Genomic DNA, 27,089 nt, shown 5'->3' on the forward strand with positions numbered 1-27,089 from the left:
ACACTTTTAATAACAATCCTAACAACTATTCCGAGACATGTTTTTTTATTATTACTATTTATTGTTATTATTATTATTATTATAAATTGTAAATTCGATATATAGAAAAATTAATTAAAATAGTAAATCACAATTCTCAATTTTATAATACAAACTATTAATTTTATTCGTAGTTCTTAATTCTTATTCAAAACCAAATCGACATATTGATACGAAAATAACGAAGATAAATTTTTTTTTTTGTCAGGAGAATAATGAAGATAATATTTGACTTATTTTGTCTATAATATATATAAAAAAACACATCGTGTCGAGTTTATCTTTGTTTCCTTCTTTCTGTCCCACGTTGTTTCCTTCCCTGTCCTCTTGCAAGAAAAATAAGCCCCAGCTTCTGCAACATCAATCTTCAGATTCAATTCTTTACCGTTGCCTACACAAACTGTTGATTATATATATAGAATCTATATAAAATCTGGGAATTCATAAAGAGTTTGATTTTGAGATAACAAGCAATTAATATATTTATATATTAAATATATTGATTGTGGGGATTGAAAAGATGAAGGCCATGAAAACTATCGAAGATCTCATCGAAGAAGCGAAGATTCGAACTGTTTGGTGGGCCCTTTGTATATTCTCTGTCTCGTACTTCTTAACACGTATGTTTGCTCTTCATCTCTTGCTTCCTTATTATTAAGACGCGCTTTCTTTAATTTGCTTTTGCTAATTATTTTCGTGGTTTTTACTCGAATTATTTTGTGTGAATTAAGTAATATTTGTTGCTTTTTACTCAAGATTCAAGCTTAGAATAGGCTATTTGCAATTGATGTTTCTTTTTTCAATTTTGCTTTGGTGGTGCCATTTTCCTCTTTACCTCATTATCTGTTCTAGCATTAGTCTGTTGGATTTTCTTGTTATTTCTCGAGATTTTAAATTCAAGCTAGCCCTATTAGTTTTAAGTTAAGAAGTAAATCTTGTTGACCCTTTCTTGGGTAGTTAGTGTCCATCCTCAAATTGTAACCAATTATAGGGTTTTCTGTTTTTGGTATGATCATTTATAAAATTGTAATACAACTCACTTGTGCATGTGTTTGCCGAGATTGAACCTTCTAATTTTGTTACAAAAATAAGAGCGGGGAATCCACTTGACCACAATGCTAGGATACTTTTTGTGGTAGGATGTGGAAGCTATGGTTTTTTATTTTAAACTTCTTGCCCCCTCTGTATGTTTGTATAACTTGTAATGATTTGACGGTGTTGAATTTATTAATCTTCATGCAGATACAAGTAAATCAATGTGGATGAATGTTCCTATATCTATTCTCATAGTTTGTGGATTACGGATATTGTGTAATGAGGTTGAGTTCCGCTGGAAGGTCCGTAATATCCGTCGGCAGACCTATCTTTCCCACTTAGAAAAGAAGCAATTATCTGTTAATGATTCTCGCCTTTCGAATTCCCCTCCACCTCCAAAATGGAAGAGAAAAATTGACTCTCCAGTTGTGGAGGCTGCGATGGATGACTTTGTAAAAAAACTTTTGCAAGATTTTGTTGTAGATTTATGGTATTCAGATATTACACCAGATAAAGAGGCCCCTGAGCTTATACATGCAGTGGTCATGGATGTACTTGGAGAAGTGAGTGGTAGAGTAAAGGAAATAAACTTGGTTGAATTGTTGACGAGGTTGTTTACACAAGTCTTCTTTGTCATTTGTTTAAAAGTCTTTTTGGAAGCTTTTAAGGTCGTGCATATATGAGTTCAGAGCGATCGTACTAAACTTTTGGTGATTGTTTTCAGGGATATTGTAGACCTTATAGGTAAAAATCTAGATCTATTTAGAAGAAACCAAGCTGCTATCGGGATGGAAGTTATGGGGACGCTGTCTTCTGAAGAAAGGGATGAAAGGTTGAAGCATCATCTCTTGGCTTCTAAGGAGCTTCACCCAGCATTGATATCTCCAGAGTGTGAGTACAAGGTGTGAGTTGAGTGTAGCTATGCATAATTAATTTTATTACAGAGCTCTCTGTGTGTTGTATCGTCTGAGACTTGTAGTTTCTGTAGGTTCTTCAACGGCTTACGGGCGCGCTTTTAGCAGTAGCACTTAGACCACGGGAAGCCCAATGCCCTCTTGTTCGATGCATTGCCCGGGAGTTGGTAACTTGTTTGGTGTTGCAACCTCTCATAAATTTGGCCAGCCCTGCGTGAGTAAATAAATATATCTGTATTTTTTCATAATAAGTGTCTTCCTCTTTATCTCTGTTTTAGATATGTGTCGTCCTCTATATGTTTGTTTCTTTATATACATGGTTCATGGCTGTCTCAAGAAACTTGCAGGCTGTGTTAATATGAGTTCTGATTTGTAATTAGTATTTAGGCTTTGACTTGTTTTGCCAAAATCTGGACCAGGTTCATGTATATAATGACTTTTTTGTGTTACTCTGCATGATAAACTTGTATATCTCTATATCATAGATTTCCAATTGGAATGGACCTAACATCAAGTATCATCTGTTTATGCCTGCAACATGAATAAAGATATCCTAGTAATGTAAAATTTTAAAATGTTTCTAGATTTATATGTTTTCATTTTGTTATAGGTTGAAGAATATTGACTTCTATTTGTGCTTTCTTATTAGAAGGGTTTGGTTTCACGCATTCCTCTAATCATTTAATTATTAAATAAACTAACCTGTGTCTTAGGACCCTGTCCATTTTGACTATATCTGTGTTCTGACATGATTTAACATTCTACTTAACGTAAGTATCTGATCTGGACACAGTTTTTAATCCCTCGACATGTAATATTCATTTTGATATTTCTGTTTGTTCACGACTACATGCAATGACTCTTTAATTATCAAACTTTCCATGTGGTGCATGTGTCTTTTGTTTGCAACGTTTTTAGATTTAGGTGTTGATTGTTTTGTGTGTACACACTTTACAGGTATATAAATGAGTTGATTGAGTATATTTTGACTGCTCTTAAAGATGTGAGCATTAAACAGATAGGTCTTGGTCAATCGCCCAATGTAGAGGGTCATAAAGGTGATCATGTCATTACTGGAGATCAACATCATGTTGAAGCTGCCACAAATATAGCTACATCTTCTCAAAGTAAAGGGACTGACATGACACTGTCCAGATATGAAACTGCAAAAGAAAGTGTATCAGATGGTTCAGAAAATTCCATCACCAACACAAGTCATAATGAGGCCATGCATCCACGATCTGCTGAATGGGCTAGAGTCCTTGAGGCAGCTACCCAGAGAAGAACAGAAGTTCTTATGCCTGAAAATCTTGAGAATATGTGGGCAATAGGAAGAAATTACAAAAAGAAGGTTCAGAAACTTGCTGCTGCAGGAGGTCAGTCTCCTCTAATACAGGGGTCAGATTCAAGCAATGCACTGTCTACCAATTTGGATAAGGAAATATCAGCTCAGAAGGCTGAAGCATTCACAAGAATGGAGAATCAACCTTTAACCCCGGCACATTCAAGGCCTCCGATAGATTCTCGACCAAGTAATCAAATCAGTAGTGCAACCCTTAATACACCAACTCTGAACAAAGTAGTATCTCTTAAGGGAAACCGAATTGTAAATGAAAGTGAGAATTCCACATCTTCTATTGCTAGTGGAAATAAAAATAAGATGACTAGATCAAATAGCACCCCGGATTTGAATACTGAACCAGTAATGAAAACTGATTCTATCTGCAAGAGTGGTGGATCAGTTATATCCGAGTTCTGCGATAAAGATCTTAGCAGCACGAGTCAAGCTACTAATGCAAAAAGTGCTCTAAATATGGTTTCATCTAGTGAGGGACAACAGGCGGTGAAGCTAAGGTGTCGGGTATTTAGCCATTTTTCCCTTAATTGAACGTGCTTGTAATTTATACTCTTTATTAGACTTTGAGGGCACCTGGTCACTCTTTATATATAGTACTGAAAATATATTTAGTTATATTATATACCATTTCTTCATGTCTTTAATCTATGCCAATATGCCATATGTAAAGGGAAGTTCCTGATGGTTTTCTGGCCTTCGCAGGTTGTGGGAGCATATTTTGAAAAACTTGGGTCAAAATCTTTTGCAGTTTATTCAATTGCAGTGACAGATATTGATGGAATAACCTGGTTTGTTAAAAGAAGGTACAACACTCATTTTACTCTAGTGGGATGTTTATAGATTTTACCTACTTCGGAAGTTGCTTATTTGTGAATATTGTTTTGATCATTATCTCCTTGCAAAAGTTTCTGAAGCTTGGGTTGAATTGTTCAGCCCATTATTATGGATCTTTCATCTTTTTTTAATATGTTTGTTAGATTGTCTGAGCAGATACAGGAATTTTGAGAGATTGCATCGTCAGCTTAAGGATATTCCCAACTATACTTTACATTTGCCTCCCAAAAGAATATTTTCTTCCAGCACCGAGGATGCTTTTGTTCATCAACGCTGCATTCAACTTGACAAGTATTTGCAAGTATAGTTTTCTCCCTATTCTGCTTATGCAAGATTTACCCTAATGCGTTGTAATCTTTTGAGTATTTTATATCTACTAGGATCTCTTGTCAATTGCTAATGTTGCTGAGCAACATGAAGTGTGGGATTTTTTGAGTGTTTCATCAAAGGTGATATTGCTTCTTCTTCGTTCTATGTTCACCATCACATACACTAGAGACACTACTAAGTAAACTAACGCCTTTTATTCGATGTTTTTTAGAATTATTCTTTCGGAAAATCCCCCTCCATGATGAAATCCCTGGCAGGTAGTAACCTTTCCGCTTGTGTTTTTTCTATTGCATTGTATGTCTGAATTCTTGTGTATGTTTGACTATTAGATGATGAAAACTTTTCCATTTACTCTAAATCTCTTGTACTTAAAAAACATAATTATATTCAGGTCACTGAGAGCATGTTTGATGTTAGGAACTTGACTTATTATTTTTTGTTTTATGAATGTTTTTGCATATGTTTAAGCTATGAACACAGCAGATCAAGGATAAAAATAGATATAGGCTAATACAGATGAGAAATGAAATTCAGACTCAACAAGCAAAAGAGGTGAAGGTTAGAGGGAGAAAGTTGTTATAGAGAGAGTGCAGACTGCAGAGAGTTTAGTGAGAGAGAAGTGGTGGGAAAACATTTCCATTTTTGAATTATAATTCAAAAGCCAACTGAATTACAAAAGGAATTGGTATTTACAAGTTCCAGCTTCCACAGCTGTAATGACTAGTTTACCCTTACTAATATTTTTCCCGAGTCATAAATTCCTCTCCACTCACTTGTATAACCAAGTCTGAGCATTTAGTAGCACTTTCCAGGGAAGCTCCATTATGTAACCTGAGACTTACATGATCGACCAATTCCCAAAGACAATTTTGCACTTACCAAGTTGAGAGTGCTGCCTGCATCCAAGAGTACCCTTGCAGCTTGATAGCTGCAAATACTTTTGAAATGCAAGGGTTGAGGCCTTGTAGTGGTTTGTGTCTATATAGTTGCCAGAACAAATTCTCCACCCTGACCCTCGACTTCTTCATCTTCAATGTACTCATCATTCCTTGGTTCCTCACAATCTTCACCATCACTTTCTGCAATTATTAGATTGCCCCATGGCTTCTCACACTATTGTCCTCTATTTGTGAGTAAGTACGAGGTCTGGGCTTATAGGAAGTTACTTCTGCTGCCTGGCACTGAATAGGAAGTAAGCTTTAGTGCTAAAGACTGTTCCAGAAGTGGCCACTGCAGTCTTTGCAGCCTGTTGATAGGAGTTATTGCTTTTGAAATCACTTCCATAGTTTCCATATTACTTTAGAGTAGCATTTAGGGTTCCTTCATAGTATCTAGCCAATTTGAGAGCCTGCTCTAGGGACTGAGGTCCAGCAGTCTTATCATTCCTTTCATATCCAATTCCAACCCTTCAATGAAATTCTCCTGGAAATACTCTGCAGTCAAACCAGGAATTTTCTTTAGTAATTGACCCCTACATTGTTTGAAGTTATCATAGTACTCTACGGTTGTTGTAATCTTTTGAATTCATCAAAGACTAAATCATGTCTAGTTCCCCAGATTTGGCAATAAAAGCTTCAGAGATATGTTGCCAAATTGCCCTTTCTTGTCCAATCATGAAGGATTTATACCATGATCTTGGAGTCCATTCAAGTCCATGGCTACACAATGGCAGCTCTCTTGCCATCATGCACCTCATAGATTGTGAAGTATTCCTCACAGTCCCTCAGCCACTCCATGGCATCTGCTCCTTGATAACTGGAAATGACAACTTGAGATGCTTTGGATTTCATTTGGTCTATCCTTGTTAAAACCAGTACTCTTTGTTTCATCTGCAACTTTAACCTGCCTGTGCAATTGTCTCTGTCTTTTCAGAGCTGCATGTACTGGATTCTATACATTCCTCTACCAAAAGACCCTGGAGATACATTCTCCTCGACTCCTTCAATGTCCTCTTTATAACTAGCTTCTAGACCTTTCTTCTTTGCATTCTTCTGATTCGATCCTATCACTAGCAACTAAATCTGTTGCTGTAGCCTCTCAATCTTCTCATTAGTCCCCAGTAAGTCTTGCTGTATCGTTCTCAATGTGCCTTGGTGAGAGGCTTCTGAGACTTCATCACTCTTGTAGTAACTAATTCTTCACTCAATTAATCAAACAGATGTAGAGCACTTGTTTACAGACAATCTTCCTGCTCAGGTTTAATCACAATCACACCAAGCTTACACCTCAACTGCTCCACACTCCAATATACAACTCCTTACTTCAATTCTACTGGCAAGTTGCACTACTACAAGTCTCAGATCAGTTTGGCAAAAAAAATAAGTGTCTCAGATTGACAATCATTCTCCAATTATCAAACACAGCACAAAAACAAAGTAACACAACACAGAGATTCTCCACCACTACAATTCCACTAAAATTGTGATAGAATCCAATTTCAGCAACGGGACACTACTAGTTACTTGTAAACGACTCTAAATCCCCTGAAACAACTTCAATCATAGCTAATAGTAACAGAAAAGTAACAGATGTGAGAGTTACAGTGAAGAACAGAGCACCTGTACTAAATTCAACATAAACTGAGGTTACTTCTTCGATTTACGAAATTCTGGTCTCAGTTGACTCGTTTTAAGCTGAACAATATTTTGATAGTTGAGGGTGTAGTCATACACTTCTGTTTATAGAAGTCATAACATATCCTTATAATTTTCCTCATCAATTAGGCAGTGTCTCTGGATAGTATATTTGTATATTTAACAATGCAGTATCGTTCCTGGCTAATGTATTTATTATCAGGCTTTGGGCTAAGTTCTTTGCTGTACCTGTATTGCCCTAAATTGTTATGTAGTCATAAAATGTCAGCAAGATAGTATTGATTAAGAGTGTCTTTAACTCTTTATATATACAGTTATGTATAACAAGTGACGTCTATTTATCACTACTGATGTCATGTATACTGCGCAGGGATCTGGTTTTGACCATTTTACCAGATTTTTTTTTTAGTGTAAATGCCATGGTGTTTGATGAGTGTATAAATATATTTGGCTCTTGAAATATATTGATGATGTTATGCTCTCTGGTTCATGTCATATACTAGGCTAACTAATATGATTGATGACTGACTAAAATACATTTCACTAATTTTATTATGTTTTAATATTATTTAACCAGTCAACGTGGATGATGCTATGGATGACATTGTACGCCAGTTCAAAGGGGTTTCAGATGGATTGATACGGAAAGTCGCTAGTCCAACTTCAGTACCTGAACCAGCTTCTTCGGCTTATGGAAGGAATTTATCCTTGAAAGAAGATGAGATAAACAAGTTAAATCTGAGACGGGATACTGCAGATTCAATTAATAGTTTTTCTGATGAGGAGGGTGATAAAAGTACCAACCTTCATGGTAAGGATTCAGGATATGATATACAAACTAATGGTTGGCATTCAGACAATGAACTGAACTCAAAGGAATTTCCACCAAGGGTTGTTACACGTAGTGACGACTTTAGAAACATCTCTTCTGAGGAAAAAGCGTTTTCTACTCTGCAGTCTGAATTGTCAAGTCTCCGTGCTTCTCCCGGGGTGAAATCCCCATTAACTCCTGGACAACTGGACGATCCAATTGGAGTACCACAAGAGGTATTGTGCATGCTAACTAAATTTAATTGTTGGACACGTAGTTGCTTGAATTAATAACCTCATTTAATTGATTATTGTTTTCATGTTTGAATTTTTGTCCTATTCCATTATGAGTTCTTATGTTGAGAATGGACTATGGGGCAGGACGATAAAATATTGCAGGATGCGACAAATCTGTTCTTTGTTTATTAGACAAGCCAAACAAATATAAATAGATGATAACTCTCTTGCTTATTACTAATTTTATTCAGAACATATGTGTACATATAATATCCTTAATGCTTCTTTGGTTCTTTTTTGCAGTGGACACCACCAAATTTAAGTGTACCCCTGTTGAATTTAGTTGATAATGTCTTCCAGTTAAAGAGAAGAGGCTGGCTAAGGTGAGAGGCTGTTTCTATATATTATAGCAATTAATATGGTTGTATAACTTCTTTCTTGCTATTTTAAATCTTCTAACATAGCAAACATGTTATTATGGTATCTGACATGTTTATGATATTCTAAAATATTTGGCATACCTTTATATTTGAAATTTTTAGTTATAAAGAATCCATTTAGTTAGGTTCACCTCAAGTTTCTCACTTTTTCCTCCAGATATTTGTAGACAAAGATTGATAATGAATATCTGATTTAGGCATCTTCAAGTGAATTATGTAGGTATCATGTGAACTGAATACTCCCTTGTCTCAGGGTCAGGAACTTGTTAAAAAATGAATTTAGTAATAGCTAAATAGGTGTAATTGTGTGTATGTGAGGGAGGGAGACCGATGATAATAGCGATGGAGATTTTGGACATACATGATAGTGTGAACTCAAATAATTAGTGGATAATAAGAATTTACAGGAGCAGATGATAGACTTCAATCATATATTGACTTCTCTGAAACATTCTGGAATAACAAAGTCTATGTGGAGTATTAGGAGACTCCTTTGGCGTCTTGAGGGAGATACTTTGAATAATTTGCAACTTGTAGTTTAATCTCTACATCATAGTCGACTTGTCCCTTACCAAGTATTGCAATTAGAAGAACCAAAACATAAATTTTAGGTGAAGTATACTCGTTAATCCCAATTATCTCTAAAATTGGTCACACTTGCAATAGTATTTGGAAGACGCGTTTTAAGGCTTCAAAGTGACATATAGGTTTTTTCTTCTAGATGCATAGATAATGAAATAGCTTACACTGATTCATTTTTCCGTACCCATCACACAATTGTTAACTCCCTTTCTTCAGTTCTTTGCATCTATTAATAGTTTAATTCTTTGTATGCAATAATGGTTGCCCTATAGTTAATTGATGAATGACAAATTAATACAGAAGTTGATATTGAATAGAAAATTTTAAATAGATAAACTAGGGTGATTCTTCTGCAGAAGAATCCCTATCCTAAGGGAGGAAATATTCTGAACAGACTTAATTCCATATTTATTATTCGAATAATCAAATATTGGATAATGTGGGGATTACTTCACTTATGCACACTTATAGAGAATAACCTTATGGACCAAGGCCCATGACAATTCATAAAACCGAAAATACAAAGTCCAGTTCCTACAAACATATAAACAAATACACTAATTTTCGTCTACCCTAATATAGACAGGTTAGATAGTAGCATATATAAATAACTACCAATTCTCACTTTTGTTCCCCATCATGAAACCATGTGGATAAGATTGTTTAAGAATACTGTTGGAGATTTAAGATCATAAATTAATTTTTTAAGTTGAGAATACGAACCTTGTTACAATCGTTTCTATGTAAGACATTTTATTTGAGTTTTTATGGAAGACATGCAATTTTAGACTAAGAAATGACAATTTTTGTTGTGATCTGTGCTAAAATTTGTGCAGAATAGTAATAAACAAGTCCCCAATACTATATACTTGATGGGTTCGGGTCCCTGCCAATCAATTGTTGCACCAAACTATCCACAATTTTTTATAGCGGAAAGATATTAACCCTAGATTTCTTGTGTGCATGCAGTGGGCCCATGAGCCCATCCGCGCTTTAGACATCCACTCTAGGGTTTTTTCCTTCCGGCGATAAAAAAGAGCAGATAGTTTGTTGCCAACAATCAATTTCTAGGACCATCTCCCGTACTTGATATAATACAAGGGTTGAAAAACAAGTGAGAAAACCCGCCTTTACCAAAATTGAATTGAAATATAAATAAAGTGTCATGTTCAAGAGAGAACCATTAGAGAAAGAACCCATAGAACCCTTAACTTATTTCTAGTATTAGTTAGAGTTCTGCAGCAAAACTTCACATGCAAAATATGTCAATATCTATGTACTATATTTCAAAATCATTTTTGAACACACACAACGATGAAAAAACATGGAAAAAACATGTATTTAGATTTAGATGCTAAAAATCTATTTAAAATTTAGGGTTCTGCAGCGGAACCTTAGTGGTTCTCTGGTTCTATTTTAAGGACTGGTTCTCTCTTGAGCGCGACCCATAAATAAATCATGTGATTCCTCAAACTATTTATATTGTTGATTCTTGATATATAACTATCACTATATCTATTCTAGAATAGCACTAAATAGCCAACACAAATATCCAATTACAAATACACATATATAAATAACAATATATAATGGTTAACAACTAAGACAGTTATTTCCTGAAACACATTAGTTGGAACAATATTCGAGGATGCAATAATAAGTGAGACCATAAAACTGTCCCAACAAGTCTAGTGTTCAAGTGCATAAGTATCTGACATGGGTACAATGGCAGATGGCTTAGCCAAAGAGTTCAACTGTTCAAGTAATGAATTGTGGTACATGTATGAATGAGGTCTTGGCAATTTTATGTTTTGTTTAATTAAGCAAAGTGATCCACGTCTACATATGTCCTTCAGTTCCAAACCGCACACGAAAGATTCCAGTACATTGCTTGAGACAAAGTAACAAAAGAACGTGCCTTTCTACTAATCCACTAATACAGCTAAGAGAGTCTCTGTTTTTATCATCTACAGGTATTGTAATTATACTAATACAGCTTTACTGGTTATCTACAACAAAGCAGTCATGACTTTTGGCACGGTCTAACTAATAAATAGTTTAAAAAGCGTGGCACATACTTATTCTGCTTCTGCAGTATCTGCTTACTCGAACAAGTGTGTCAATGATTTTCTTTTGTTACCTTCGTTTTATGCTTCTTTGGGTGCTCATAATCTTATGCATCTATAATCAGTGTTATGCAATATGTGTTGCTTTCCTTTTAGTAAAAAGTCAAACATTTCCGTATCTTATACAAGTTACCTGATATTAATTGTAAAAATGAGAATATTTCCTAATGCAAATTTTACTAAACATCTGTCATTATGGATAAGATGATCTTAGTTTGTTTGGATTTTGTTCTTTGTTTTTGTTGATGCAGACGGCAAGTGTTTTGGATATCTAAGCAAATACTGCAGCTAATGATGGAAGATGCTATTGATGACTGGCTCTTGATGCAAATACATTGGCTCCGCAGAGACGATACAATTGCTCAAGGAATTCGCTGGATCCAGGATGTAAGCTTCTAGTTGTTTTGTAGAGATTTTGTATTTTTAACGTCATTTGAAAGACTAAAACACTAGATGGACTTATGACATCATGTTTATGAGAGTATAACAAATGAAAACCTGTTGGTAATAATCTGCTGAAATTTGGTTCTCAATTTAAAGACAGGAAAAGGTAAGAGTAATGGAAGTTATAGGAGTATTATGCTTCAACATGCCAGTATTGCACATTATGAGAGTGAGTCATTTGAAGAGCGAAACTTGTAAAAGTCTGTGGAAAATTCCTATTTCAAGTATAATAAGCTCAGTCAACCGACCCTTGTGCAACTATTAGAGTCAACACTCAACCATCACCTCCAGACTCACCTGACATGTTGTGACCTGTAGGTACAGGTTGTATTAGCCTTAAGACCGTATATATAAGTGCTTGTCTCACATGATTTAGAGAGAGACTGTTGTTACCATACGTGCAGTTGTAGCAGTAATGCTTCAGCATTCAAGTATTCTACACAATAAAGTTAGCTGAGTTGCTGAAAATTGTTGAAGTCTAGTACTGTAGTTGCAGACTAGGTTTGAATGGTTGAACAAGGTCAACATCATTTCTTCAGATAAAATTCACTGTTACAACTGCCAATGGGTAGTCAAAGCATAAAGGACACCCAAGTGTGTGATGTTTGTGCCCCCCCCCTCCCCCAAAAACCCACACACGCAAACACTAGTTTAATTAGAGCCGGTCCAACTAAAAATCCCATGTACTGGCTAGCTTCACATGTTTCATATTTGTAAAATTCCTGAACGCCAATATATGTTGATACAGCCCACACACTAAACACATGTATGAATTCCTTTGTATGCCTTTTCTGAGGTATCATGTTTACTAACAGCAGACTTTTATTTCAGGTTCTTTGGCCTGGTGGTAAATTCTTCCTGAAACTCAATATTAGAAGTAAAGCAGATGACAATGAAACTAATGACATATCTTCGCAAAGTACAAGCCTTTCAGCCAGCAGCAATACCTCTAAACCAGGTTCGTTTGAGCTCCAGCTTGAGGCTGCTCGGCGAGCTAGTAATGTCAAGAAAATGATCTTGAGTGAGTTGCTTTTCCCTCTGATGTTTTAATATTGTAGTTTTTGAACCTTTTTTTACTGGATTCTTACTACCATGTATGTGCGCATTCATGCGTTCTTGTTTTCCTAGTAATAGTATATGTCAAGGACCCATTTAGTGGCTTCTCCCAACAACATATGGATTTGTTAGAGTTGGTCCCTTAACAGCATAAAGGTGCAGTGTACATCTCAATACCGAGAGGTCTCGTGGTCCACCTCCCCCCCCCCCCCCAAAAAAAAAAAAATCGACAAAAAAAAAAAATCAAATTTTGGCCAAATAAGGCCCAGTGATCAGTCTTCTATTCAAGAAACGAGCTTTAAGTGCAGGAACTTAAAGATATTAGGTGTATTTAGTAGCTTATTCCAATACCACAAGTTTTTAAAAGAGCTGGTCATGTAATGTCAGTAATATCCTTACATCTGGGGCGTGCATCTCTTTGGCAGTTTAGATCTTAACAGTTAACTTCCACAGTGGCTTTGTAAACGATTGATGCTAAAGGAAATTGTTGTTTCTTAACCATTCTAATTGTAACTTCTTTTAAATAATAATAATAATACTGTTTAAATCTTCAAAGATTTATTTCTTTTTCTTTGGGGGGGGGGGGGGGGGGGGGGGGGTAGCATTAGTTTAAATAATTTTGTATGTGCAAGCGGAGATGGTGTGAGAATTTGAACCATGACTTATCGTGTGGAAAGGTAGGGATGAGCATATGCCACTATGATCCAATCCCAGGGTATTTGGAGATTTTTGTTTCCCGCTAGTTAAATTATTTATAATCGATTATAATACTACATACTTACATACACTTTTAGTTTTATGCATGTTTGTTATTATGTTAAATTGAAAATTCTCTCCGGTGCACTAATTGAGCTACAACCATGTTAATTGACTTCATATAAAACACAACAGATGTTAAATAAAAATGAAGTTGAAGAGAATAAAACGATTATCTTTTCCATTGATGCTCTAAATGCTATCTAAATTCTTTCCTAACAATCCATTTAGTCAGAGCACAATAGGTTATAGGTTATATATTATATATGAGGTATTTTGCATAATCAAGAAACATTTCTGTAGTGGTCATTCAGAACCTATTTAAAGCGTATCAGATAAGCCCTTGTGTCCTTGCAGATTTAGTCTGGGTTCAAAACAATATACGTCTCCTTTAGGAAGTTTACATTATCAGGCAAATGTGTTGATGTCTGCCAAATTACTGGTCTCACACATTGGTCAATGTTCCTTGATATAAACATAAAACTCGAATTCGCTGAGTAAGAAAAGTTCTACTTTATCATTTAATTAAAGGACCCTAGATATGATGCTGAACGTGTTGTGTTCCAAGAGCACTATAACGACTGATGACACTGATATTAATCCTCATCTTGTCTACGAAGCACGGGATTTTGGCTAAAACGTACTCTTGGGCAATTTTTTTTTTAAGCTATTTGTAAGTTCGGTGGGGGTGAACGTGACTATTATACAAATTTTTAGTTTATCCTTATGGTAACAATACATAAGCTTGGCGGTGGGTACATGTAGTCTTTATAGCTGATTTAGCATCTTAGTTTGGTGACAAATGAAGTTCATCCATTTTTTTTTCCCTTAAAATAAAGGTGGAGCTCCTGCTGCACTAGTCGGCTTAATTGGACACAAACAATACAAGCGCTGTGCTAGAGACATATTTTATTTCCTCCAGGTAATATAATTCCATAAGCTGATTTTATTTTTTTTGATATTGGTAGATACACCCACATTTCCTTTGACATGATTGAACCCTTAACCTCCCATAAAGAGGATGAGGTTGGCATGGCTAGGCTAAGCATGTGACTTGGGTGTCAGTTGGCTTCAATTAATTTTGTCTAATATATATACGCTTGTCATGCTATGCAGTCTACCATATGTTTGAAGCAAGTAACATATGAAATTCTTGAACTTGTGCTTGTATCTATTTTCCCTGAGATGGGTGACGTCGTTTTGGATATGCATGAAAAAATGCGGACTCAATCTCTTTAAGGTGGCTGCTTAATCGTCTTGGCACTCCTCATCAGTGGTGTTCTACAGTATATTGGGCAACTTGTGTCCTAATTCACACAAATCTCATACCTCTGCATCGTCATTGTCCAAGATTGGCAAATCATGGACTTCGCTTCTAGGCAAACTGGCTTTTCGAGTAGTGTTATGTTTTGTAAACAAAGAGGTAGTATGGTAAATTCTGACATTGTTCACGTATACGGGGGCAGTTTATTGACCTCCTCCACCCAACTATACAGAGATTGTAACCAGAAATTGTACAGAACTTTTGTTTTGTGTGTTAGCATTTTCTACATATCAGTAGATATTGTAATTATATTAATCCGCAGTCCAGCAATATTTATTCAGAGCGACCTTGTGCTTTTGCAGCTCTTAAAATTAATTTATTTCATTTAATTTTGACAAAATAATGAATTAAATATCTATTGAAAATAGACATTCTTTGTAGTGTTGTTATACATCGCATTGCATTTTTTGTGAACCATTTCTTGCCGAGTCGTAATTACTTGTACGGGTCCTGGTTAGTGGTATTTGGATTTTGATGGAGAGGTGCAGACTGCAGAGGAGTGAGATGTTTTCTCAAGTCTTCGAAATGGTTGACTTGGTTAGTGTATCGGATGATACTCAAAAGTTCGACAATGCGAGTAAGGATACAACAGCAACATCTGCAAGAGAGTTCTGATAATTGGGTTGGCTATATCGGTTATTCACTTATTTGTCATGATGATGGGGGCGAAGAGAAAAAAGAGAGAGTAATATTGGACACTAACAACATTCGGCATTCATTTAGGTTGTGTTCACTTGGAGAGAATGATATGAGAAATTGTAAAGAAATTTAATGGAGAAAGGAAAGAGTATGAGAAAATAGAGATAGAGTATGAGTGAGTGAATTTTCATGATGAAAATTGTATGGAAACATGATGTTGAAGTGGAATAACTACTTATTTTTATCGGTCTTTTTGGGATCAATTGCACCACTCTAATAGTGAGTAATAACAAGCTCGTTAGCTATATTAATATAGATATTGTTTTCAATTGTACCATTCTTAATTATATTAGAATAAACATCGACTTTAATTTCACCACTTTTTTTAATGGAAAATAATGATAAATTATTCAGTTAATATATTGACCAAATGAAATAGATATTGATTTTAACGTGGAGACAACTACACAACTACCGATATGACATGGACATATGTCGCATATCACGTGATGAGTGAGAAAAACATATATACGAGATAAAAATAAGTTAAAATGATAAAAACATTTGAGAGGAAAAATTAGGGTTAAATAAGCGCGAGAGAGAGGCGGCGAAGACCCTTTGGGGGAAACAAATCTTATAATCTTGATTGAGTTGCATTCAATTTGGAAACAAGTGTGAGATCTCTTTGCACTCCATATTAAGGTATATTCGAATCTTTGCATCAACTATATATTTATGTATCTGAACTTGTATATATGTATATATTTGAGATTAATTGTTGTGTATGCTTATATGTGCTTCATTTTTGTGTGATTGCATATGTACAGATCTTACTATATGTCTTCATAATCATGTTGATTTTATTGGTTCTTATGTTTATTGGTCTAACAATGTGAGAAACTGCCCCATATATCACAATTTCTTCCAGTAATGCTCCAATTATCATAGTTGCGAAAAATGACACGAAATATCACTTATTAACATCGTATAATCTAGCATTTTGATTATTTGTTAGATTCATGTATATTAGATTAGCTGTTAAGATGATTATTTGGACTGTGATTTGTGTATATGCGCCTCAGGTTGGGTTTGGGGATATTGAGTTCATGACTTTTTGGAATTGTTTGGATGATTTGATTCAAAGTATTCCTTGAGATCAATTTCTATTTGTTGGTGGTGATTTTATTACTCACACTAGCGCAAGAGTAGATGGATACCAAGGTATTCACGATGTGTTTACCTATGGTGTCAGAAATGAAAATGGATACACACTTATGGAATTCGTGACAACACATAATTTAATGATTGTTAACTTTTGTTTTCGCAAGCGTGATGAAAATCTACTTACATTTAGGAGTGGGGGTCGTTCCACTCAAATTGATTATCTTCTTATTGTAGTAGGGATTTTAGATTTTATAAAGATTGTCAGGTTTTTGCGAAAGATGCATGTGCTTCACGACACCGTCTCTTATCCATGGGTTTATCTATGAATAGTCAACAAATGGAGGGAATGAGAGTTGCTACACACGAATTCTTTGACGAAACGAAAATAGAAGAATTTAAGGACATGCTTGAGCAATGTTTTAGATTAGAAGAAGATGCATACCAAATGTGGACAAACATGACTAACTCAATTAGAAGTGTACCAAGGAGGATGTTGGGAGTGTCATCAGAAATGTCAACAACCAGAAAGAGTCTTAGTGGTGGAACAACGACGTACAAGCCAAAGTGTAATTCAAGAAAAGATGTTTTTTTGAAACTAGTGTCATGTCCCAAAGGTACCAAATGACATATAAAGAAGGAGTTATTTGAATTTGCAAAATGAATGACTAAATAGGTAGTCGCGGAAGCAAAAGCTAAGGCATATCAAGACATGCATAGGCGTCTTAGTACTAAGAAGGGAGTGAATAAATTTTTAAACTTGCAAAAGCACGCACCAAGAGGCGTCAAGATATTTGTCCGGGATGATATATTAAGGATGAAGGTGACCGTATTTTACTTCATGATGAGGATATTACGGCGAGATGGGGTCAGCAATTTTCTAATTTATTTAACGTAGCTCGAGGAAGGGATATTGTATTAAAACAAGAGTCGTCAATGTTACTAACGATGATATATTGATATCAGTACGAGTCAAGATATTATTGTAGCAGAGTTGCGCGCAGCCTTGTGGATGATGGTAAAGGTAAGACAATTGGGCCAGATGAGATTCCAATTGAGGTGTGGCAGTGTTTGACGGAACATAGTGTACGATGATTGATGGCTCTTTTTAAAATTAGACTCCGGACAAGAAGGATGTCGAGTGAGTGGCGGTTAAGTGTTGTGGCACATGTCTATAAAAATAAAGGTGATGTCCAAAGTTGTAGTAACTATCATGGTATTAAGTTGCTTAGTCATACAATGATTCTGGGAATGAGTTCTGAGCTATTGAGTGTAGGACTAGAATTATTGGTACCATTTCAGCAAATCAATTTGGTTTTATACATGGAAGGTCAACCATTGAGGCGATTTATCTCATTCGTGTCTTATGAAGAAATATCGAGAGCGTCGTAAGGATCATCATATGATGTTTATAGATCTTGAAAAGACTTTTGATAAAGTATCATGAGCAGTTCTTTGGAGATGTTTAGGAGCGCAGAGGTTTTGACGATGTACATTTGAACCATCGAAGATATGTATTCGACGGTGGGGATATGTGTTAGGATATCAGTTGGGGATACTCAGTATTTTCCAGTTGAAGTCGGAATTCATCAAAGGTCGGTAGTCAGCCCTTTGCTTTTGATAATTATTTTGGATGTGATTGCCCATGACATTCAAGCTCATGTGCCTTGATGTATACTTTTTGCTGATGATAGTGTATTAATCGCCGAGTCTCGGAACGAGTTTAATGCAAACTTAGAACAGTGGCGTGCATCGTTGGAGGGTTATGGATTGTGTCTGAGCCATTTTAAAACTGAGTATCTTTGTGCCAATTTCAGCGAGGAGATTCGTGAGGATGTTGTAGTTGTCTGTATTATTGAAGCCCTTGTACCACAAACTAATACCTTTAAGTTCTTAGGCTTTATCATCCAGAGTAATGATGATATTTCTATAAATGTGACACATCGCATTTCCGCGGGATGACTTTGCTAGAGGGTTGCTATTGGCGTGTTGTGTGATAAAAATGTACCTTTGAGGTAAAGGGTAAATTCTATCGAGTCGCAGTCAGACCGTCATTACGATATGATTCTGAGTGCTGGCCATTGAGAAAGGCTCAAGAGCGTAGGCTGGAGACAACAGAAATGCGTATGTTGTGTTGGATTTGTGGTAGCGCCATGACAGATCATCTACCGAATGTTACTTTTTGATGCCTTTTAGGTGTTAAGTCTATTTCTAGAAAATGAAGGAGGGGCGTTTACGTTGGTATGTACACGTTCAACGCACATGAAACTCAACCCGGTTAAATGGGTTGAAAATATATTGGTACGAGGCAAAAGAATGAAAGTTCGGTCCCGCCCGACATGGGCTGATCAATTAAGTTCGGACATGAGAGTCTTAAATCTCACAGGTGATATAACATTAGATAAGAATGACTGGAGACAACGTATTAGAGTGGTTGAGACTCAACCTCGAGTTTATAAGGGGTTAGTTCATTCTGAAGAAACTCATGGCTTAGAGCAAGTCCAATGCAATGTTATAAGTGGTGCCATTTCTATAATTTGAAATCAAATGCTAAAAATCCCAATGGGGTTCTATATTTGGATGCAAATATGCATATATGCATTCTTGGTTCTAAATTTGAAACCAAGGATGCATTTATGCATCCATACCACATCATCAACTAACTATAATTGGTATGTATAGTGGTGAACTTTAAATAAAGTTTAGGAGAGAGGGACTAAAGTTGCTTAAATTTGGAAATATTTGGATGCAAAATGCATCTAGCATTGGAGTTGAAGTTCTATTTTAGCAATAAAAAACACTTTTTGGTGCTAAATTATAACAATAGCTATAGTTATTTTGCATCTGGCATTGGACTTGCTCTTAGGTTTCGTGGTTTATAGTGGGTCAATTGACTCTAAAGAAACTCATGGCCCTTATTGGCTCCTGTTATGAGGGTTATGGCACTATGGTTTGAAGAAAAGACTTAGATCATTCAATGACGAAGGATTTCACAACAAAGGTGAGTTCCTTGTAAAGAAAATCATGGGCCAATGTACTATATATATGTATGTATGTATATCATAATACTTTAATTTGCACTAAGTCAAGGGTTTTTACAGAAACAACCTCCCTACTCTTTCAGAATAGGGGCATGATCTGTGTACATTTATCCTCGTCAGACTCTGCTCTAAGCGAGATATACAGGGTACGTTTGATTTGGTTAGGTTAATCCAGCATTTTAATTCTTAGAAGAAAACACTACATCATATTGCGTTTAGGTCTAAAAATCACTACAAAACGTAACATGATTTGACTTTTTAAAGTGAAACACTACATGGAATGGCGTTCAGGATTTCAAAACGCTTCATGAAATAGCATGTAGGGTTTCAAGACGCTACATGATCTGGCGTGAAGAAGTGAAAAGGGGATGAACACTACATGATCTAGAGTTTTGGATTGCAAAATGATATTTGAGCCCTATATTTTTTCGTGGAGCGTAGAATTTGCCTTAATCCATTTTCTTTAGTAGTGATATTTGGGGCATTATTCTTTAAAAAGTGATAGATTGGATCAACACCTAAAATATAAATGGCAGCTGCTTTTGAGACTAATTCGTTATCTTTTTGTAATTTAGAGGAGTTGGCTGAGAAGTATGGTTACAATATGGATTATATTGTTTATTTTAAAATTGATGATAGAACTACTAATAAAGGGGTTAGGGTTGTGTATAGTGATAATACTGTTCGGGATCTTGTATAATTATATAAAAAATATCCAAGATAAACTTGTATGCTGATCATTTCACATTAAATAATAAGTTTCTGACTTCTAGCAATGTACTGATAAAGGAAATTAAGTGAGAATTAGAAGTAAGGAAAAGGAAATACAGATCAAAATTGAGGATTTATGAGATATATTGTGATGATCTGATTAAAATAATTGAAGTGTTGCTAGTGGCAGTGATGGTTGGACATGTAATTATGATATTTTTATTTTTTTTTAGACACTACACATCTTGAAATTGATGATGAGCTTGGAAGTATAAGAAACATGGCAATAACTTTCTAACATAAACTGAAAAGTACAAGAACATCTAAAAACTACAGCATTCCTGAATATCACTTGATTAGTATGACTTCAATGATCAAAGCCTAAACCATATAACAGCTTTAATGAGGATGAGAATGCAAGAATAAAGTATATGAGTCCTCCCAAACCAAAGAGATAAGTAAGAGTGGGAGATAAAGGACTACTTCAAAAGCAAATAGGTGGTGTGTGAGACAAAAATATAATGGTGTGGTTGAACTCACGAAAAGATTGGAGAATGAATTGGTACATATCATCCGATTTAGTAACTCTTTTAATATTATTATTGGGATAATATAAATTCGTTGCAATTGTTATTATTGTTTCTTAGGACAATGCAATTATCATTTATATATCATTTAATTTTGTTATCTTCTTATATAGCATTTCTTGCTTGTGTATGTCCCTTCTAATGCCTAGTTGAATGTTGACCTTTTGATTTGTGTCAATCTTCATAAACTTATAGTTTCATTGAATTATATATATACTAGATTCAAATTGCTATATCTTATGTAATGTTATCAAATTATGAGATGCTTATAGTCCAAATGATGTAATATATTATTCTATTTAAAATTACACTGAAATCATAATGCTACATACCAAAAAATAAAAAAAATATACATAATCTCTTCAAAATCTCATACTTCAACTCTACATTCCCTTTATTATAATTTAGCCAAGTCCATATGGATGGCTATATTTGTTGAAGGGATACAAATCTGTAGCAAATGTCATGTCATCAACTATCATACTAGATTAAAATATTTTTATTATAACAACCTGAAATAATAATAATATACTATTTTTAAGATATAACCGATCAATATGCCAGTATTATCAAACAAAACGTCTTTCAGGTTCAACAAATTTTACATAATGTTTTACAAATCAATTAAGCCGGTCATTATAACAAACTCATCGTAAATTCCCAGACATCTTAAACAATATTCCATCTGTCCCTTTTTACATGTCCTCTTTGAGAAAAAAATTTGTCTCAAAATACTTTGTCTCATTTCTCTTTTCAAAACAATTTTTTGAATGTTTTCTCAAAAAATAACCTTAAATACAAGTTTTCATGTTTGACTACCACACATATACACATAAATTACTGTCAAAATAAAAAAATATACACATAAATCAATTTAATTCAGTTGCATTTATTAGATGTAGATAAGAAAACCAAGTACTCAACTAAATTTTTTTAAAATGCGTAATTTTTTCAAAAGAAACATGTAAAAGAGGATGGAGAAGTAACATCTTGAGATTACAAGAAATATATATATATATATATATATATATTTATATATATTATTACAAAAAATATATATTAATACTAATTAATATTTTATAATAATAAATATTAACTATTTTCATGTGACGATCTATTATAATGATGATTTTATTCGTGTTTTAAGTGTATAAGTTTAGAGAAATATATTATACATAATTTTAAAGTAATTATTATAATAAGTCAGGTATATATATTTAACACTTTGTCATAAGATATTTTGATAATTATTCATGTACATGAATTAAGAAATAATGGGCGAAAACAAATTTTTTTAAAAAATATTGTTGAAGAGATAAAAATTATTATAAATTTTTATATTAAAAAATTCATACTAGACCGCACAGTGACGGTCTTTCCCAAATAATTGTATTTGTTTTAAATTTTTTATTTATGAGAAAACAAAATATTTCCTACGTTCAATAACGTAAGTTTTATTGATTTTTTTTTCTCACAATATTTGTCTATATATATTTTTAATATAATTTTAATGATTAGTGCACAGTTAAAACTTAAACCTTGAGAAATCTAATTTATTAAACAAAAACAAATATTTAATTTGTTTGTCCGGCATGTACTATACCAAATTAGTAGTAGCCAGTACCCCACTAACCCCACATTGTTGTGTTTGAGTAGAGCAAAGGACAGCCATGGCCAGCAAGCGGAGCAGAAGAAATGTAAGCCAACAAGACGAAGAACAACAAGAAGAAGAAATGACAGAGTATGAGAAAAAGAGGCAACAGAGGATTAAAGAGAACAAGGAGAGGCTTGAGAAAATGGGCATTTTGGACCTTGCTAAAAACCTCAAACCTGCTCCTAAACCTAATAAAAAGCCTCTCAAGCCTGCTGCTGCTCCTGCTGATCTCACTAGTACAAGGAGATCTTCTAGGTATACTTACCCCCTTTTGTTGTTTGTCTTATCCCTTTTTTCATTACAGCTTGTGGGTTATGTTTTTAACATGTTACAGTTGTGTTATGTCCGTTCTTATGTTTTTATATTTTTGCTTTTCTTGCTTTTGGCCTATTTTATTTACATTGTATGTCTCCCAAAATCTTATGGTCTTGTATTTAAGTTGTTAACCCTAGTGTTTGCTTTTCTGGTTTTTTTTGGTTCGGAAAAAAGCATTTTCAGAGTTGTTTCGAAATCTGAGCTATGAAACCATGTTAAGTTCTAAAGTTGGACAATCTATCTTTGAACACTCTATTATCACTATTACAAAAAAAAAAAAAAAAAAAAGCCCGCTTTTTTTGGTTTTTGTTTTTGAATCCTAGAAGTGGATCTTTTAAAACACACTTTTCAAGTTCCGCGTGGATATTGGAATTATTGTTTTTTCATTCGGAGTATCAGGGCTAGGAGGTTGTATATTAGAGAAGTCTAACGCTTTGATAGTATGCTAATTGCTAAGTTACCCGTATTTCCCAAATCTTCAAGCGTTAGTAGACGGACTTGATTGGACATGTATCTTTAACATGTTTTCCTTGGAAGAAAAAAAAGATTTTTATTTATTTATTTTAGTGTTGCTTTGCTTTGCTTGGTTTTTGTAAATGTTAGAAGGAAGTGTACATGAACTTCTATGCATCTTTCTGCATTTACGTTGGTGTTTTTCTACATATATGAAAATTTTGTATGAAGTCGAGAAAAGGCGATGTGGACATAGGTAGGTGTTTGGGATTTCATGTGTTTTTAGATTCCAATTTCTGTTGCATTTTGTTTGCAGACAAATGAAATTTACGTGTTTAAGATTTTATTAAGTTTATTCTTATTGGTTTGTTAAGGTTAACTGGGGCAGAGAGGGTTGATTATTCAGAAAAGAGTTTGAAAGGAGCTGACTATGTTCTCATTCCTGCGCCAGAAAGAGAGAGGAGGGGAAGTCTTAGGGGTCCAGGGTCTAGGAAAGGGAGAAAACACTCGGAGGATGAGGAGATCTGTATAAAAGAAAGTTCCATTCCTGAGGTTTACACTGAAGAGCATGGACGGCTTTTAGGTGATTGTAAGATGGTCTGGATACTGGATGTTGATGGGTATGATGAAGATGGGCACCGTATATATGATCAATATGAGGGGAAGCATTGCCATCAATGCAGGTATTCACTTCAATTTATTTAGTATATGGTCTAGTTTGGTATGGTTATAAACTTATAATTTAAGTGAAGTATCTCATTTTCCTTAATATCAGAATGACTGGCAGGTTGAGATATAAAGAGGCCTGATTCTGAAAACACTGTTCTAGCAAAGATTTAGAAAATTTCTTTTTTAAGTGGTACTGGATACTGCTATATGTAGAAAACATTCCCTTCTAGCTTAACATCCTATATATATAATCTATGCATAGGCTTGAGCAATAGTGGTACTTGGTGATTGTATAATCACATTAGCTACATTTATAAAAATTGAAGGTCAAGATGTTCTCTATCAGATGATTTTTGTATGTCTGTAATCTGTAATGATTCTGTACTGTGCGAGTCCTATATTATATTATGAAACATAATATAGCATTAGTTGGCACTTGGCAAAGAAATTAAGAAAGTTCATGAAATATTAGTATTTTAATCTGATAAGATGCATATTACTGTCAATGCAGGCAGGCAACTGTTGGTCGACATACTATGTGCAGCAAGTGCAAGACAGTGGAAGGGCAGTTATGTGGGGATTGCTTGTTTACTAGGTAGGCTGCCGGTAGAGTTACTCAATTAGTGCACTTGTTTCCTTAATATTTTTCTTAACTTTGCAGCATCTGTTGATAAGTAGATTGTTAGTTCAAAATCAATGGTTTACATCATGAGTGCATACCAGCCTACCAGGCCAGTGGTTAATTTTCTTTGGTACTTTGTGTAGATATGGTGAAAATGTTGTTGAAGCAAATGAGAATTCGAGCTGGACGTGCCCTGTTTGTCGGGGAATTTGCAATTGTAGTCGATGCCGCCGAGCAAAAGGATGGGTGCCTACTGGTGACATATATTGGAAGGTTAAGTTCAAGGACCTCACATTACTTCATTGATCTGTGTTTAGCGACTGTAATCTTGATAGTTACAGCTCCCTTTTTTGTTATCAAACAAAGATGCAGTGTTGCCACTTAGACAACGTTAATATCCCTTTTTGTCTATTGAGAGGATGAAAAACATTTAATGCACTTATGAAGAACACAAGCGTTGCACACAAAGAATTAGCTAATGCATACTTTTCGTATTTCAGGTCAAAAAGCAGGGGTTCAAGTCTGTGGCACATTATCTCATTGAAACTCGAATGGAACACAAAATCAAAGATCCAAATCAAAAAGATGTTTTGGAGGCAGTTGCAGATAAAGAATTCGAACGAATCGATGGTGAGGTTCGATCAGATCACAACAGTGTGTTAGAGATCTCTGATGACAACAAACAAGGTGGGATGGATGAAGATTATGATGCAACTGATTCTCATGAATCCAGTGGAGATGAAAGCGAGGAGTGAGGACTCAAGAAATTGACTTGAGTCTATCGTTTATAACGATTGTTTGAATAGCACCTTGGGAGGGTTCAGTATGGAAAATTTGTGCTGAAAATTGCAGGCAGCAGTTGATTTTTGGAACAATGTTAAATTTGTCATCTCTCTCTCTCTCTCTCTCTCCAAATTTAGAAGATGTTTTTATTGCCTCATGCTTAAAAAGGTAAAATTTATTGTGAGGTGGAACTCAGGTTTTATTCTTTTGGTTAATTAGTTAGTGTCATGTTTCACTAACATCTTGTTTCAAATAGTACATGGTTCATGGTCCTTTAACTGCCATAATTTTTCTAGCTGTCAACACAAAATTGTAGTCGGGAAGGCACTTTCTCTTCTGGCTATAATTTTTAGCCGGAAGGCGCGTCTCCTTTTAGTTATAGCTGACAAGGGAGAGCAAAAATATTTGATGTGTTTCTGAATTTAGTCTTTGATGATGATATCTTGGATTTTTTTTATTTTTTTTATAATCTTGCTTGATTTCTTGATTGATTTGTCTTCATTCATCACATTATGACACCTAAAGTTCTTTATAATGGTCATAGTTATATAATGTTGGCAAAGATCAATGGTAAATAGTCTTTTTGCCATTATAAGGAGAGGGTTTAATCGAAAATATTCACCTATAATTCTTTTTAATGGTCATAGTTTTTCTTGATTGATTTGTGTGTATGGACTATGGATGGCGAGGAACAGCTCTACCTTTTTATCGTCTAAGAATAATTAATTTATATTTTACTTCCTGTTTTTGGTTTGAGCTTCAAAGTCTGGATTTATGGCTTCCAACTGGAATTTTCCGGCTTTTAGTCGATTAATCATTCCGATTAATTCTATGATTATAGCTTGAACAGTGGCTTATAATTTTATGATTTATGCATTTGATGTTGTCCAAGCTAGTTGTTGAACACTCTTTTTCAGCGAAGATCAGGCATTTGGACAAGTATTTAGGAATACATTAAACCAGAAATTAGGACAAGTAAGTTGATACATACACGGATAATATATATAAATCGGTGTAAAATTTTTGATGCAAAATTAGGAGGGGTGTATTGGATTGGGATTTTAAAGCTTTTTTTTTTCATTCATGAAATCCGAGGGTATTCGATTGGGATTGTTTGAAATCCATTAAAATCTTGAGGTATTTAATTGGGATTTTAAATTATGCTACAAAATCTGGTGGTATTCAATTGAGATTTTAAAATATGCTTTAAAATCCGATGGTATTCAATTGAGATTGTTTAAAATCCATTAAAATCTGATGGTATTCGAATGCTGATGGATTTTTTTAGATTTCATAAAAATGATGGATTTTGTGGCATTCTTCAATGTATTTTAAGTTTTTTGAAATCCCACCAAAATCAATGGGATTTTGAAGCATTGTGCTTAAATCCTATAAACTCTGCGATTTTTTATCAAAAATCCGCACAAAATCAAAATCACATACAATACATTAAAATTTATAGACTAAAAACAATCCATTAAAATCTCAATCGAATACACTCCCGCTCTATAAAAAGTTATGGAATTATATTTTATTAAAATTTTAAAACACGTGTTGAATCTTTTATCCGAAACAG

The 27,089-nt window shown here is 34.6% G+C and overlaps 2 protein-coding genes across 4 annotated transcripts; both read left to right on the top strand.

Annotated features, from left to right (window-relative positions):
- Window positions 1-315: 315 nt before the first annotated feature.
- Window positions 316-15,158, top strand: LOC108204532 (uncharacterized). The gene is made up of 15 exons (XM_017374023.2): window positions 316-659; window positions 1,282-1,684; window positions 1,799-1,976; window positions 2,063-2,202; window positions 2,946-3,849; window positions 4,048-4,148; window positions 4,336-4,480; window positions 4,560-4,628; window positions 4,721-4,766; window positions 7,681-8,150; window positions 8,454-8,533; window positions 11,550-11,685; window positions 12,574-12,763; window positions 14,394-14,476; window positions 14,671-15,158. The coding sequence occupies exons 1-15, from the start codon at window positions 560-562 to the stop codon at window positions 14,791-14,793; spliced, it is 3,168 nt and encodes a 1,055-aa protein (XP_017229512.1). The 5' UTR covers window positions 316-559; the 3' UTR covers window positions 14,794-15,158.
- A 924-nt stretch (window positions 15,159-16,082) lies between these two features.
- Window positions 16,083-26,000, top strand: LOC108194573 (uncharacterized). Of its 3 annotated transcripts, XM_017361535.2 has the most exons (6): window positions 16,083-16,219; window positions 22,674-22,926; window positions 23,814-24,122; window positions 24,620-24,703; window positions 24,874-25,003; window positions 25,231-26,000. In XM_017361535.2, exons 2-6 carry the CDS (start codon window positions 22,688-22,690, stop codon window positions 25,483-25,485), a joined length of 1,017 nt encoding a protein of 338 aa, XP_017217024.1. In that variant the 5' UTR covers window positions 16,083-16,219; window positions 22,674-22,687; the 3' UTR covers window positions 25,486-26,000. The 3 variants fall into 3 exon arrangements, with proteins under 3 accessions (XP_017217024.1, XP_063941773.1, XP_063941774.1); XM_064085703.1 differs by lacking the exon at window positions 16,083-16,219 and having other exon boundaries at window positions 22,636-22,926; XM_064085704.1 differs by lacking the exons at window positions 16,083-16,219; window positions 22,674-22,926 and adding an exon at window positions 23,303-23,695.
- Window positions 26,001-27,089: the final 1,089 nt, after the last annotated feature.

The sequence above is a fragment of the Daucus carota genome, chromosome 1 (genome assembly GCF_001625215.2).
Source record: "Daucus carota subsp. sativus chromosome 1, DH1 v3.0, whole genome shotgun sequence".
NCBI classification, from domain to species: Eukaryota; Viridiplantae; Streptophyta; class Magnoliopsida; order Apiales; family Apiaceae; genus Daucus; species Daucus carota.